Genomic DNA, 18,119 nt, shown 5'->3' with positions numbered 1-18,119 from the left:
TCCAACATCTAACCAGTGCAGTCGCCTATGGCAATACTCTCCTGCAAAACGCTGTGTTAACATTCACGCTCAAGCAGAATTTCAAACTCATCACAACACATTTGAGATTCCGCGCCGCATTCTACCACTAAACCACATCACGCCGCTGTATTCCTGATTCACCGTGCGGACTACGCCCAGGACTACATAGGTATTCTTCCGTACTTGCTGTTACGAGGTCATCTCTGGCAAATATTTGTTGCTACAGGCAAGTTCAGTTTTTCTTTACTCATTACGTTAAACCTTTATGTTATCATTCAAATCTGTGGAACATTCCGTTCATCCTACCTATGCCGTTCAAGTTTCAATTTCACTTTAGTACGGTCACGACAGGTCACTTACAGAAGACTGTCATTTCAGCTGCAACCCATTTCATGTGCTCAATTAAGTTCAGTGTGATTATATTGTAATTAACTCTTTTGTACTGTAATATTATTGTGTCTTTTTCTACGTCAACTAAAATTACATTTTTACATTATTTAACGTTAAGTTTGTGGTTCATAAATCAGGAAAGGCCAATGCCAATCAAGATTTACTTTAATTTATTTTTCTAAGGTTATGACATTTGTTCATTACTAATTTTTCAATATTACAGCATTTGTCAGTAATGCAATAGTTTCCAGTTATATTATGTCTATTGATGTTTTGTTTTTCTAAGTATATAATTGTAAATCTCATTTTAATAATATTATTACTGATATGCTGATTTCAGTTGATATTTCTTATGTGAAATTAAGTTATGTTTAGTTCATAATTTCATTCAATTTAAGGTTATGCTTTAACATAAGTTCAGTTGTTTTACATAATTAAAGTCCAATTTCTTTTGGCAAATACTAGCTGTGTGTTTTTTTTATTTTTTAACTTTACCCAACATAGCTAGTTGTTTTTGGTCCTCCGGGCCGGATATAATTCCGGATTTACAGTTCATACTACATTTCTTAAAGTAAATTTTTTGTCATAAAATCTCTTTCAAACATTTTTGATCTAAACTTTTTCTATTATATAAATACTTTAAATTGTTCTTTCAAATTTAGAATATCTTATATTGTATTGTTTTTAAGCATGTTACTGAAAGTAATGATTTCATGAAAGTTGTAAACGACAATTACTAATTACAGTAATTATATAATTAATTATTGCTTGTGATAATTTAATATAACGATTATCGTATGTATTAATTCTCTGATAAAAAATTTTTTCTGATTTTATATTATTGTTGTATAATTAAGTTGCTATTTTTAAGAGTGGTATTTCATATTGTATCTAATCTTACTATTTAAATATTTATTGTAAACTTAATGCACAACATGACTCGTGCTCAGGCCACCATCATTTCAGCTAACGCTGCGCTGTTAGCCAAAGCGCAGCTTCGTGTTAACAAACTCAGTAGAATTGTCAACTCTCACGGAATTTCTGTATCTAGTAAACAACTTGATGATATCAAAGCCCTCGATCAACAATTTTATGGCATCATCGATGAAATTCTTATTAATAACTCAGAAATAAAAAACCAATCCGAAATTTGTGATATAAATTTAATCAGCACCGAATGGGATTCATTGTTTTGTCCCATTAAACTTGTAGAATCAGAAACTCCCGATTTAAAACAGAATATCAAACCAGTTTTTCATTCCTTATTAGAGACTCCGAAATTCAAAATTCCCATTTTTTCTGGAAATTTCCACGACTGGATAAATTTTCACAATCTGTTCAAAGGTTCCGTCCATGAAAATTCACAGCTATCTTCTGAACAAAAACTGCAAATTCTAAGAACACATTTATCTGGTAATGCGCTCCTATTAATTGAATCTCTGCCAATTTCTGCGGAAAATTATCAAGTCGCTTATGACATTTTGATTTCCAGATATGACAACAAACGTTCTCTTCTAAATAGCTTTTACAGCCGTATTAAATGTTTTCAGTCCGATGATCGTAAAAATTACCTCTCTAATTTTAAGGCCACGTACATTTCCTCCATTAATGCGTTGAAAAGTCTCAACATAAATTTAGAAAATTTTCTTCTTCTGCAGCTTGGTTTAGAAAAACTCACCCCCAATGTTCGAACGCGTTTCGAAAATCGTATCGCCTCGTCAAGCGTACCCACATACGAAGAGCTGATTGAATTCCTCACGGTTGAGGAAAAAATTTCCGAAAGCCTTGACGCCGATGTCACCTTTTCTGAAAAATCTCCTACGTACTTTAATAACCCTAGTCCTCAAACATCAAAATTCTCCAAGCCAATAAAATCCTTCTTTCTTCAAAATCACACTCCGTCCGGCCGCTGTCCGGTATGTGCGGACGCTCATCGTATTTATGGCTGTAAACAATTTCAAACTTTGTCGCATGAACAAAAAATCGCCTGGTTACGAAAAAATGATCGTTGTTTCCGCTGTTTGGGCTCTCATTCGCCGAAAACTTGTATTTCAAAATTTAACTGCAGAAACTGCAATAACTCCTCGCACCATACTTTACTGTGTCAAAAGAGTAACATCGCTCTATTCGGAAGTTCAAACGACAGCACTTTGAAACCCTTTTTATCTTCAGGTCGTTGTACCACTCCTCCGTCTCCTAATTTTTCCCGGCAAAATATTATACAGAATTGTCCATCTCAGTCTTCCAGTAATTTTCAATCGTCCCATCACTCGTCTCTACGCCCACATACCCCCACTCTATCTGGTTGTCATTCTGCTCATAACGCTTGCCCCTCACCCTCTGTAACCACACCTGCTCCCACGACACCTTCCGTGGCTCTAGCCCCTAATTTTCTCTCTAATAATTCATCCGTCACTCATTCCGCTCGTATCAGTTCTACTCCAATTTCACCGCAGTCTGACCCCAACGCAACTTGTTTTTCCTGTCATTCCTCTTGTGAACAGTCTTCGACTGTGCTGCTTGGCACTGCCATCGTCTCTTTAGAAGACTCATTCGGTAAACTGCATACGGTCCGTGCTGTTTTGGACTCCGGTTCGCAACGCACCTTAATTACAAAAAATTGTCTTTCCCGTCTTGCCCTTCCTTTGGAAAATTCTGAAATACGCCTTTCCGGTATTTCCTCTACCCATGCTTCTGTTCTTGGTACCGCTAACATCAAAATTCACTCCTTACCTCAATTCAAAAAGACCTTTCAATCTAAGGCACTTGTTCTTCCTAATATTTCTGGTAACCTTCCTTCGCATTCTTTGTCCCCTTCAGTCGCCCACAAATTTCAACATCTCCATCTCGCTGACCCGACGTTTTGCTCTTCCTCGCCTATTGACCTTCTCATTGGCAGTGACCTGTTCTGCCATGTTTTGGCGCCCTCCGGCAATATTCAAGAATCCGGATTTCCTTCCGCGCTCTACACTGTCTTTGGATGGATAATCATCGGCAACACCTCCGAATTTCTCGCTTCGCCGTCTGAAGAATCAACTTCCTTTTTCAACACCCTATTTTCACAAGAAGACTCTGTTGGTGACACTTTTCATAAATGTAGGGAAACCGAGGAAGTTATGTATCCCCAGCCTCCCAATCCGGATGATCAACGATTTGAGCATCCTTTTCATCCTAAAACCACTCAAAGTCCTGAAAAACGATACGCTGTCGTTTCAACTCTTTCTTCTGATGCTACGACCGTGGCTAACAACCGCAACAGATCATACAGGTTACGGACCTACGAGACTAACCGTGTCAAACGAACTTTGGAAACCACTTCTCCCCCTTCTGTAAAATCTCCAAGTAACGCTTCTGACATCGCGTTTCAAGGATCTTCTGCCTCACAGCCTCCTACTCGCGATTCCTGGTGGAATGGACCACCAGCCTTCCACGTTCCTATCAATCGCATACCTCTTTCTAAGCCCAAGAAAACGACTTCTCAAATCCGTTCTTTCAACTCCGCATCTTCTTACCGAAAAACCCATTGGCGTCATCTCGGAAACATCTCCTGGTAAGGATGGTATCTTCCGTGTCATCCGTATCAAACTCTCTTCTGGTTTCATCACTCCTCCTGGAAACAAGATTCCTCCTCTTCATGATTCTGCTCGCTCGCCCCCCAGTATGTTTACGCCATTCTGGCATAAAGTTTTTCCGTTATTTCTACGAATTCACAGCTAGGGTAGGTCCCGTTGCTTTGTTACAAGGAATGTTTGAATTCCACTTGGTTTCGTATTGCTGGGTCCGTAAAGTCCACCTGTCTCTATTATTGTTATTGTATTCGAACCTCCCACCGTCATCCTCAGCGACCGCGCCTATTATTCTATCGAGTTATTTCTGATTACCCTTTTCAAACACCCGTTATCTTTTCGTCCTCTTACTAATACACACACACACACTCTCCTGTCCAGTACCTGGATCTGGTTACCCCCGCCTTTTTTCGCCATCTTTTCGGCAGAGTACCTCCAACATCTAACCAGTGCAGTCGCCTATGGCAATACTCTCCTGCAAAACGCTGTGTTAACATTCACGCTCAAGCAGAATTTCAAACTCATCACAACACATTTGAGATTCCGCGCCGCATTCTACCACTAAACCACATCACGCCGCTGTATTCCTGATTCACCGTGCGGACTACGCCCAGGACTACATAGGTATTCTTCCGTACTTGCTGTTACGAGGTCATCTCTGGCAAATATTTGTTGCTACAGGCAAGTTCAGTTTTTCTTTACTCATTACGTTAAACCTTTATGTTATCATTCAAATCTGTGGAACATTCCGTTCATCCTACCTATGCCGTTCAAGTTTCAATTTCACTTTAGTACGGTCACGACAGGTCACTTACAGAAGACTGTCATTTCAGCTGCAACCCATTTCATGTGCTCAATTAAGTTCAGTGTGATTATATTGTAATTAACTCTTTTGTACTGTAATATTATTGTGTCTTTTTCTACGTCAACTAAAATTACATTTTTACATTATTTAACGTTAAGTTTGTGGTTCATAAATCAGGAAAGGCCAATGCCAATCAAGATTTACTTTAATTTATTTTTCTAAGGTTATGACATTTGTTCATTACTAATTTTTCAATATTACAGCATTTGTCAGTAATGCAATAGTTTCCAGTTATATTATGTCTATTGATGTTTTGTTTTTCTAAGTATATAATTGTAAATCTCATTTTAATAATATTATTACTGATATGCTGATTTCAGTTGATATTTCTTATGTGAAATTAAGTTATGTTTAGTTCATAATTTCATTCAATTTAAGGTTATGCTTTAACATAAGTTCAGTTGTTTTACATAATTAAAGTCCAATTTCTTTTGGCAAATACTAGCTGTGTGTTTTTTTTATTTTTTAACTTTACCCAACATAATATGTAATAAAAAACTTTTAATTTCAAATACAATTATATATTTTCCTTCCTAATGCAGTAACCTAAATCAGTAGGAATTATACACTACCATTACACTCTGTGTCTTTCATTCACATTTCTCCTATCCCATCCACAGTTTAGTTAATCTTGCTTTTATATTTTTGTCAAACTGTGCAATTTATAATTTTTTTTTTAATCTAAATTTCCCAACACAGCATTCTCAAATGGAAGGGACAACTACCTCTTTCCTTAAGGAAATTATCATAGTAGTTAGTAAATTAAGTACAAGAATCTTCTGAACTTAAATTAATATTTTTAAGTAAGTATAACCTACTTCTAGAATCTAGAAAAAAAAATTTACGGTTTAAGAGAACAATCAGTTCAGTGAATAAATATTTCTAAGTCATTAAAACTAATTAAATGAGTCAATAATTAGTATTTTTTGACGGGAATTTTTAAAAGATTCTTTTTTTAATAAAAGAAATCATAAGGACAAGAATACAAATTCTTAAAAACTTAGAATTAATATGCAATACTATTATCAAAGTATAACTTTTACTAATGCTACCATCACCACATACTAAGTATAATATTTTAATAATTAAATATGAGCAACCTGATTTTATGATGTAGGAATTTATCAATTATATAGAATTTTTTATCAATCAAAAATATATTTAATGATCTTTGATTTCTATAGTGTTTTACTATACAAAATTCTAGAGAGTTTTGTATTAATTACACCTTAGCATGTGATATTGTGTTTGGAAATAATTTTAAACTTTTAATATGAATATTGATCTTGGTTGCTTGTATTTTTCATCAAATATAACTTCATTTTATAAATATACCTTCATTCTTTCTTAAGGTGAATGAATTTAAATAGATAACAATTTTATGTACAAGAGGGATTCAAATAAAAACAGGGATTTTCATGCTTTGCTATTATAATGAATGCAAGGTAAACACGAGTCATAGAACAAACACTGTATATAAGAACTTGACATCAATAGTGTTGACTACTCTTTTTCTTCTCTGCATAAGTTTTAATCATTATATCTGAACGAATAATAGTAATGTACAGAAATGTACTAAATTTTGTAGGAATCATTTTGTAATGTAGAATCATTACATATGATTCATATAACACTAAAACATAAGTTTGAGAAGAAAGTCCGGAATATAGGAATGATGTTAGTCATTTTGTGATCATCAGGAAAGAAGTGAAAATGAATTACAAGCTCACCGCCCAAGAATCAAAGACAATAAAAAACAGACTGAACAGAAAACCTTATTTGAGAAAATCAGCAAGGGAAATCTCTGAAAAACTTACATGGTGGTAGTGATAGTGATAGTGAATAGTAACAGACCTCAAATTTAGCAAAGTGATTGAAGGTGAATTTGCACCTGCCTATTTGCAGCCTGAATCCAAAGAAAACAAGATTGGTTGTAATCACACAACTCTGCAGCAACATGAAAAGGTGAAAGATTTAAGTTGTCAAAAGATTAAGTCAAATGAAACATAGGTGCACTATCTCAAGCTAGTGAAAATGAGTAAGTATGCAGTCCTAATATGCAAGCTCACCTCTACCATGGAAATAACAAATTTTCAAATGAAAAAATAATAACATTTTCTTTTAGGTATTGCAGGAAATAATTTATCTTGACTTTCTTAAAAAAGGAACTACAACTGCACAGTACTATTCTGCAATTTGAAAAAAAAAAAGAAGCCTGAAAATCATCTGTTTTCTGTCTGTCTCCTCCAGAACAATCTTCATCCTCAGATTACCACTTGATAACTATGGAAACTACAACAGCTCAAGTAGAATGTTCAGACCTCCCTTCCAACTTAGATTTACTGTTGTCGGGCTATCATCAATTTAACCATTAAAGAACATTTTGGGGTACATAAGATTTGAATAAAAAAATATTGACAATATATATGAACAGGTCAATATGTCTACTAAATGACTTTTCTTCTGACATCAAAAAGCTTAAAGAGTACTGGAACAAATGAATTATAATGATGGAAAATTACATTAAGATATAAGTGGGTATAAAATTTACCTACAAAATTCTTACTTTTTAATCTCCTTGCTATATATAAACTTTGGAACTATTGCTAGACCTAATGATATAAATCTTGCTTATATAAGTCCAAGAAGAACACAGATCTAATAACTTTTACAATTTAAAGAATGTTTTCCTATTATAGCATAAGGAAGTAATAGACCTTTTAAGATAAATTAATATTTACTTCGTAACACAATAAAACCATGATAAACAGACATACTTAATTTTTTTTGTCGTTCAATCTCTTAATTTTCTTAAAGCATATATGCAGATGATATTTTACAAGTCATTTCCACGATAAATATTAATTTGCTAGTGGTAACTCTTAAAAAAATTATGTATAACATTTTCATTTAGAGTACTGTTGATCTGTGTTATGTGAATTTATTCTGAAAATTCAATTAAACATGTCTTTTCCTTATTAAATATTAATTCACCTCTAATCAGACAAATGTGGGCTAAGTAAAATTATCTTGCACTACAATGAATGGGTAAAACCTTTTATATAACAGATGTATACATAATAGTACTGCCTGGTATTAAATAAATCCCCCCGTTATCTATATAAATCAAATTAAGTAGAAAATTGAACTAAGTGGATTGTATAATTCCACTCTAACAAAGCTAAAATCTGTAACCAGATTTTATTTTTAATCTTAATTTCAACACAATGTTTCCTGTTACTTAAATAACAATTAAATAACTTACATGTATTATCTGCAATTTAATCGCTCTTAATTTCTCTCTTAACATTAGAATGCAAAAGTAAACAGTTTATTAATATCAAAATATACAGAAAATATTCTTTTTCCAGTGTACACACATTAAAATTTTTTTCTGTAAACAAGACCAATACAGTCTTCAGATTTTCCATTCTTCAAAAATTTGAAACCATTCTACTCCTTTGACAGGATTTTTCAACTCATTACACTTATTTAAGATACATTAAGACAACAAATATATTATTTTCAAAAATTATAGAATGTAATGAGAGAATACAGAAAGGTTTGTAATTACTGATTTCAGATTTTACTTTTAATTGGCTTTTAATTTTTTTTTAATTTGGCTTAATTTTTTATAATTCATTTTACTGTAATATTTAGTATTAAGAATTTGTAATCGCACAATTAGTAATTCAAAATCATATTTTCTACTACATTAGGAATTGATTTATTTATTAATAATAAAAAAATACGATAACACCACATGACTTCCTTGTACACCTGTTTAATTGCATATACACATTTTTTTTAAAATGAAAATACATAAAATTTTATTTCATTAATAACTTCTAATATTTTTTTTTTTTATTGCTACTGATGAATTATTATTTATTGTAAAAACATTTCTACAATCAGAGGTTAATAAATCAATATATTTAAATTAAAAAGAAAGTAAAAAAAGAAGATGACATCAGATTGAACCGATGTGCCGTCCCTTGTAAAATCCAAATATTTCATTATTTAAAATTTCATTTGGCTACAACTCTAGAACCAATGAAAATAAGTACCATTTATGACATATCATTGAAAAGTTCTCAATGAAAGCGTATTATTGTACTTAAGAAAAAATCCAAAATTCAGTTTTTTGGATTTTGGGCTTTTTTGGACACTTCTGGTCCAGTCGATTGCAATCAAAAGGGGAAGTGAACAACTAAATAAGTAACATCCTAAATCCAAAATTTCAACATCCTATGATTAATCACTTTTGAGTTATGCGAGATACATACGTACAAATGTCATGTTGAAACTGGTCAAAATGGATTTAGGGATGGTCAATATGGATATTTCTGTTGAAATCTGAAAACCAAATTTTTTTGCAATCACAACATTCCTTTACTTCATACAAGGAAGTAATAAAAAAGTTACTAAAGCCAAATTCAAATCAGAATTTGAATTAAGTTTCTTTAGTAAAAAAAAAAAATTAATTCTGTATACTGATGTGTGTTAAGAAAACACAGTAAAAGTAATTTTAAAAATTAAAGTTTGAAAAATCAAAGTAGTTATGATGTTGGAAAGGTTAGGTGCAAAGATTAAGCTCAATGATTTTGAAAGGAATAGTACTACTCATTTGGTGTTGAAAAAACAATCAACATTTGAACAATTATTAAACAATAAGTTAAATCTAGAGCCATCAGACTACAAGTCAGGGGTACCTTTTACTACTAGTACAGTTTACACATACATTTTCATAAAAGATAATTTAAAAAAAAAATACTCAGCTAATTCATCCTTCTTAATAAGTAGTACCATTCACACTAATAATTGCATGCATGCCTATTACTAATTGCAAGACAATTAGCCTATTAGCCTATCTAAAATGATGTCTCTCTGTTTTTTTACAACTTCATTATTCCAAACCAGGTAGTATGCTTATGTAACTCCCTTATTATATTTACTATAATTCTCTGATACAAACGTTGTTTTTGACTTCTTTTGACATTCAAAAATCTATTTCTACTAACTGCTAGATGATACTAGAATGTTTTGGAATTAACTGAACTACATAAAAGCATAAAAACACAGATAGAAGAGTAAAATATATCATTCAACAACTAGTTTTATGAATTTTGTTAAAGATTAATAAATTTTTTAAATATTACAACCTTCTACTCAGTAACAAGATTAAAAAAAAAATAACAAATTGTATAATGATGAATATTTCAAACAGTAACTTCTTTTACTATTATTTTCAATAAATCTCACATGTAGTCTGTCCAGAAGTGTTATCACAAGAAAATATGAAACATACAAAAAACACCCAGACAAAATATCAAATTGGGTAATTTTTTAAAAGTTAAAATTGCCTCTATAAAAAGCAATTCAACAGTTTTATGCAACGCAGTAGAGAAAAATTTTTACTATACTGAAGATACCAAGGTAATGATAGGATTATAAGGATGAGTTCACTGTCAGATTATACGAGATAATGTTCAAATTGCTATATGGCTGTACTATTTTATTACAAGATGTTTCTTGCATCAAAATCATTACTAACTAAAATAGACTGTTTTAAAATTTACCATTAAAGTAGGTAAATTTCATGAAAAGTAGGTAGGTTTTGCATCAAAATCATGGCTATCTGAAACGGATTATTTTAATTTCACCAAAAAAAAAAAGGAATGATGCGAACTCATATTTTCAATGAAATTTGTGAAAATGTGGATTGATTCTACGAAAATCCAGTTACCCAAAAGAAGTAAAGCAGCTTTCAAAGGGTAAAGTCTTGAAAAGAGTTTTTCAGTTAAGAGCAAGACTTTTCAAGTACCTGAAAAATGAAAAATCTAGTTACTCTGCACTACTGTCAAATTCTCTCTTTTTTGGACTGGCCTTCCTTTATATTTTTGAACACTTTAAACACTGAATAGTATGGTCTATAAAACTGAGATGTTAAGTTAATACTGGCCATGATAAAACGAACAGATTTATAAAAAATTTTATTTCTGAATGATATCACTTGACAAAAGGGAGTTTGATTCATTCTAGCGTATTTCAGAACTAAATAAAATTTATCAAAATATGATACAGAAAATTCTGACTTCATTTTTTTTACAAGCATGCAATTAAGTGTGAACAGTTTTTGGAATATACATAGTTTTAAACCCAAAACAATTTTCACTGTCAAGATCACATTTATCAAACTATTTTTTTTTAACTCAAAAACTGAAATACTGAAGCATTTTTTATTTATCTAATTGAAATTGTCTATTTTCTTAAACATATAATAATAGTACTTTAATATGTATTAATAATAAAAAAATCTGTAATTTATAAATACAATAAAAATAAATCAGTTTTTTTTATACATTCTTACATACAAATTAAATGTACAACTTTAGTAAGGTGTTTTGATTTTAATTTGTAAATCCTAAAAACCCCACTTCAATTCTTTATCATGATCTCCCCAGAAGGTAGTAAGCACTGCTGTATAGCAACCAGATGTCTAATGTAACCAATTTTCATTAGACCCAAAAAATGGTCATACAAGAAGTGACCAAAGGTATCTGACCTTGTCTCATAAAAACAAAAATACTTAAATATATTTAGTTTGATGACTTCTACCCTTCAAATTAGGCCCCTTCTGATATAGCACACTTAGCCCAGTAATGTTTACATTGTTGTCAACATTTTTCCAAGTAATTTTTAGTGAACTCCATAAGATGATTTGTCATATTTCTTTTGATCTCTTCTCTGTTTTCAAATATTTTTCTTTAAGTGGAATTCTAAACTTAGGAAACAGCCAAAAATTGAGGGGAGCTGTGTCTGGTGAGGAAGGAGCCTGAAGTTGTTCAATCTCTTGTTTTGCCAAGAATCTCTAAATAAAATGTGATGCATGGGCTGGAGAATTTTCATGAAGAATTGTCCAATCACCATTTTCCCAAAACTGTGATCTCTTGCATCAAACAGCAACTCTTAACTGACAAAGAACAAATATGTAGTACTCTTCATTGACACTTTGTCCTTGAAGAGCATACTTGTGATGAAGCATGCCTTGATAATCAAAAGAAAATCTAAGCATGACCTTTATATTGCTTCGTGATTGCCTGGCTTTCTTTTGTCACAGAGAACATGAAACTTTCCAATGAGATGACTGCGACCCTGAAACTTTGTTTCAGGGTCATTACCATAGACCTATGCTTGTAATACATTTATCCTGTCTTGTGCAACTTGCAGTTTTCCTTTTGTTCATAGGCGAGAAGTTTAGGGACAAATTTTGCTGCTACATGTCACATCTAAGATCTTCCATTAACATCAATTGCACTGAGCCACATGAAATTCCTACTTCATCTTCAAGCTATCTAATTGTATTTCAACATTCATTCATCACCATCTAATGAACTTTCTTGATTTTATCGGTTTTCTGATGAAAGATCAGCCAGAACATTTGACTTTCAACAGATGTTCGCCCATCTTGGAAATGCTGATACTACTCTTTAATTTGTTTAAAACCCATACCTGATCACCCAAAGCTGTTTGAATCTTCCTTATTGTCTCTACTTGCATATCATCAAGTTTCTGACAAAATTCAATGCAGATTCTCTGCTCAATCCGTTCAGTCATTTTGAACTGCAAAGGAAACACAAGCACTATCATACATTTTACTTCCACAGTTGTTATGCAATGAATGACTGTAATGGGCAGTAAAACAACCAATCATATGCAAATAAGTCAAGGTCAAATTCCACAATGGTCCACCTCCTGCGCTAAACTGGTTACCACAATAAAAATAAGGTTGGATACTTTTTTTTCTCTACTCCCCTGGGCCGGACCGACTTGATGGTATTACGCCACCCAGGGGAGTGTCCGTTACTCTAATAGGCCCTCCCCGCCTACTGGCTATATACCGGCATGGCAGGTCAGGCCTACCGGTGGCTCTTTTGAGATTTTTTATTCTCTATTATGTCCTCTATGGAACCACATCATACCTACAAGTCGTGATGTGACCTCCGGATTTTTTATAATACTCTCTTGTCCCTACAGCACACCCCAAGGAGTCCTCAGCAGATCATTGAAACCAGCACACTTAAGCATGCTGGCTCTCACCGCTGAGGCTGTCCACCCAACCTAATATACTAGAAACCCATACTTCTTTCATCTTCATTCTTCTGTTTTAGTACTGTCTTTATATAATCAGCGACCTTCCTCCAGTTCTCCTTACTGCTGAGCATGAAATCCATGGTCTCCTTCGGTGTTTTTCCATGAATACCCGCGTCGTGTCTTAGTCTTATCCATTTATTACATACTAAAAACGTATGCTCAGAATCATCGTCCTGTTCGCAGTACATGCACGTGGGTTCATTCCTTCTTCCCACCTTATGGAGATAACCATTGAAACACCCATGTCACGTCAGGAACTGAGTGATCCAATAGTCATTTTCTCCATGCCGCCTGTTAATTCTGGAATTAAGGTTCTTGTCCATCCAGCCACTCCAGCCTCCGCCCATCTCTCCTGCCAGATTCTATGTATGTTTTCCCTGACTTCATTTTCTGCTCTCCCTAAAAACCTGTCAGTTCTATATCTGGCGATAAGGTCAATCGGTAACATTCCCAAGAGCACACAGAGGGCCTCGTAAGAAACAGTTCTATAGGCAGATACTACTCCCAGTAGTATCCCCCTGTGTGCTCTCTTCAACCTGTCTCTATTTCTGCTAGTAGTGAGAGCACAACTCCATGCCGGCACGGCATACATCATTGTTGACACTACGGTTGTCGCTAAAAGTCTTCTTTTTGATGCCCGAGGAGCGCTCTGCTTTGACAGAATTATATTTAGGCATTTAGTCAGTTTCTCTGCACTCTGACAGACACTTAGTACCTGCTCAGTAAATCTGCAGTTTTTCTGTAAGATGACTCCAAGATATTTTAATACTGTTACTTCCTCAATATTATAGTCTCCAATTTGTATATCTACTGGCTGCAATACACGTTTTCCAGTGAATTTAATGTATTTACATTTTTCAATCGAAAGCTGCAATCCCCTATCAATGAGCCATCTACCAACTGTCTCTAATGCAGCGTTTGCCTTGTTTTTAACTTCATCGATCGTTCTGGCCTGCACAAGGATTGCCAGATCATCTGCGTATGCTATAATTTGTACACCCTCAGGAAATGTTCCTACATATACTATAACTACATATAAGTGCCACTTTTAATTGTCGCAAGTTTTATATCTGATGTATGTATTCAAACTTCCTCCTACATTTATATCAAATTAAAAATTATGTTATTTAAAACCAAAAACAGGAAAGAAAACTAAAAAATATATTATACATAAGACTATTTATTTATCTGACTTCTGCATTCAGATAAGAAAAATTTAATCTTCATTTAAGTAGAATTTTCACAGCAGTAAGTATTTTTATTTTATATATATAATTCTTATTTAGTAACATAATAATAATATAATTCCTTAGATAATCCAGCCACAAGCAGACCATATAAATCATTTTTGTTAGTGACAAATGGTTATTATCTGAATTGAAAATAACTACATATTGATACGTAAAAATTTATTAAAATAAAATTAATACTAGTTCTTGGAAAATTAACTGTAATAATAAGCAATTATGTTTCAATAATGTAAACATTTATGCTGAAAATATTCATAATTTTATATTCTTTAACTAAACTGTCCAAAAATTGACAAAGTTCAGACATAAGTTTTATAAGAGAAAATAAAATTACAAAATCTAAATAAATACTCACCATCAAGTACCATTATACCCCACTCTTGATCTTGAAGCCACTTCATTGTCTGATCTGCTTCCCATGATCTTTTTTGTGTATGTGTTATCATTGAATATGTTGTTATTAATATACCACAACCCATTGGTTTATCTTTGGCTTCTGATGTAAATCAGCAAATCATACTGTCATCCGCTACACAAATAAAAATGAAATAAATGATTAAAATTAAAAAATATTGCTTTTATATAAATATTCATTTCTATATATTTATTCATATTTCATACATTAATTTATATAGTACAAGTTAAAACACTGGTTTCAAAATTTAGTGATGTATTAAACACATCTTACAATGTCTCGCATCTGTTGTAATATAAAAAAATAAGCAACCACATTTACATTTTCATTTTCACTGAATAATATTATCATATAACTTAAAATAAATAATAATTTGCTTTTTCATCTTTTTCAAGAAAATATACATTTAGATTTCAAATTCTGACATTTATTCTATTATAACACAGTGACATACTTTTTTTAACACTTAAAGCTGAAAATTCAGAAAAAATGTGCGGCCTGGAAACCTAGACATATTTTACTTTTTAATAAAAATCAGAAATCTTTTAAATTATAGCTTACAGGGTGCCCTTGAAAACTAAAAATGCAATAGTAGTATTATATTATTTTTTATAAAAATTGGTTTACCTTACAACAAAGTTCATTTTTGAAAATTTTAATGAAAAAAAACAAAACAAAAAAATAATTACAAGATTCTCTGTCAAGTATAAAAAATATTTTAATTTAGTCACGATTATAATGTTTAATACAATAAAACTTAAAAATAGTGTTATACTCATGTATGGATAAAAAAGCTTTCTTCAATCTAAAAACAAATAAAAATTCATTTTCTGTTAACAAAAAATAAAAAATAAATAGTGCAATTTCAAAAAAGGATGTTTTGATATATTATCAGAAGAGTGTCAGCAGTATTGTTATAATAATTCCAAACAAAAAACGAGAAAATTTTACTTATTATAAAAATACTTAACATTAACTTATACATACTTAGTAAATATTATAAGCATTTACTTTTACTTTTTAATACTTTTTTTTAAGTACTTTAATACTTAGTATTCAAATAATACTTCAGAAATGCATATTATGATCAACAAAGATGCAAGCAACTGAATGTAAAATTATTAAAAACAATTATTATTAACTGCCAGCTTGAATGTAATATATATGAAACTCATCAAACATAGATGTAACCTCTATTTTCACAGTTACAATGTTTATCAACTCATTAGAAATAAAACAAAATAATAAACAAAAATAGAACAATATGTGTTGACCAAGAAAACAGAACTGAGAAAATGTATACTAAAAACATTATTTATCAATTTTTCAATATCTGCGTCAGATAAATTAATCATTCAAATTGGCACTTTTACAGTGTACAGACCAATCATCAATGGACGAATCTTTGATAGAAAATAACCAGGATATATTTTATTATAAATAAATACGGTTACATGAGATGTGCTTGAGTTTTGACTGGTAAGGTAAGCCCAATGAAAATTATTGGTAAATAAATAGGGGTTATTGAAGTTATTGGTAAATACTTAGTTATCATGTCTAATACATAAGTTTGTAAGACACGGTTTTTTATATATATAAAAAACCATGGTTTTTAAATATATATATATAAAATCAATAGGGCTCAAGCCAACCATCACTTTTAATCATAGAATTATTGAGAGGACAAGAAAGAACCCACATGAATTCAACTCACCCAGAAAAACTCTTAAAAATTATCCTCAAAGATTAGAGGCTATCAAAATAAACTGAAAGAACCACACTATAAAAAGTTTTTATAGAGTATCTTGTTTTAATGAAAATTTGATTGAGATATTGGACTGTGCTTATTTTTGTTTCTTCTCCCCTCGGGGGGGAATCGAGATGTGCTTATTTTTGTGAGTAGGTCTGGTTTTATCTGGTTGGCTATTTTAACTTTAAAACAATCTTCTAAGGACTGAAAATCCTCTCATTTATACCAGGTAACTACAAAAACTTAACACATTGTTCCCAACAAAACAAGTTGTACTGTCCAACCACAAAACTTGAGTACAACAGAAAAAAATTAACATAATTTGGCTTGTATGTTAACTTATCAAATTTTATTTGATAATAAAATTATAAATAAATCATCCCAAGTCAAATTCAAAAGGTTTTACAAGATAAGCATTACTACTATTTTGTAAAATTGTAAAGCTATACTTCTTTAAAACAGCTTTATATATATAAAGCTAACATTGTTGGATCAAAGGTTATATATATATATATATATATATATATATATATATATATATATATATATAAATATGCATATCAGGTTCAATTTTATATAATTATAACTGTAGAAAACTCAAAACTGAATTTCTCAAAAACAGATCATATGAGTCTGATAAAATTTTACTATGTTTACAGTTATATTAGATCTACAACTTTTTTCTTATTTTTTTACAGCAATTTAATTAAACAAAAAAGTGCTTTACCAGTAGACCACATTTTAAATTGCTGCTTCCACTGTTAAACTGAAACACCACTGTTACATAATACTAATGCTCTTTTTCTAACTGTACAACAAGCAGTGACTCCAACAAGACTTTTACCAGCCCCTGTAATAAAAATAGTCACATTAAAATAATGAATTTATATCACAATAAAAACCCAATTAAAACATAAATCTTATAAAAGAAATAAGAGAACAGAACATATATGATTCCGAGTGTAATACTAAAAAAAAAATTGGAATACTTTCTACTTGACAAAAATGCATGTCAAGCATTTAAAACAGGAAACAAACCTTAAAATGAATACGTATAACTTACGCATGCATGAGTAAAGTCTAACAGTACAATATTTACCAGATGGCAATACTGTACCCAAATTTAACATATAGCAGCAACTGAAGTAACCTTGTCATGTTCTATTCTCAACATTTCATTATCCATTATTTTATGGTGTTGTATCAGCTATGTCATTATCCAAGAATGAACCTGTATTTATTGTAGAAATTATTTTATAGATAAATCTTCCAAATATGTGTGTTAAGTTAAGTTGATATTTCCTTAATTTTTTAATTCCTAATAAGTCAATAATATAAGTTTTAAGTTATAGTTATGTACATAGAATCAATAGGGCTCAAGTCAACATCACTTTTAACCATAGAAGTTATTGAGGACGTGAAAGAACAATATAATTCAACTCACCCAGAAAAAATTATCCTTGCAGATTAATTTGTCAATAACTTTACTTTCAGAACTACAAAAAGTTAATAAAACAACAGCGCTCATCATACTGAAGAATCATACCAAAAAATTTTTTATAGAGTTTGCGATTGTTTTTAATTTTGTTTTAATAAAAATTTGATTGAGTTATTGGATTGTGCTTATTTTAGTGACTAGGTTTGATTTTACCTAGCTGGTTAATTGACCGGTTAACTGTCAAAACATTCTAAGGAGAAGTAAAAATCC

At 31.5% G+C, this 18,119-nt stretch overlaps 1 protein-coding gene across 1 annotated transcript in view; it reads right to left on the bottom strand.

The window, feature by feature from the left end:
* Positions 1-18,119, bottom strand: part of LOC142323043 (general transcription and DNA repair factor IIH helicase/translocase subunit XPB-like) — a 52,121-nt gene that overhangs the window by 14,452 nt on the left and 19,550 nt on the right. Inside the window, 2 exon segments of the mRNA XM_075362135.1 lie at positions 14,602-14,775; positions 17,139-17,261. Of these exon segments, the coding sequence (XP_075218250.1) occupies positions 14,602-14,775; positions 17,139-17,261 (297 nt within the window).

The sequence above is a fragment of the Lycorma delicatula genome, chromosome 4, assembly GCF_047948215.1.
Source record: "Lycorma delicatula isolate Av1 chromosome 4, ASM4794821v1, whole genome shotgun sequence".
Taxonomy (NCBI): domain Eukaryota; kingdom Metazoa; phylum Arthropoda; class Insecta; order Hemiptera; family Fulgoridae; genus Lycorma; species Lycorma delicatula.
The sequence above is the reverse complement of the archived record's forward strand: the minus strand, read 5'-3'. Positions and strand labels throughout refer to the sequence as shown.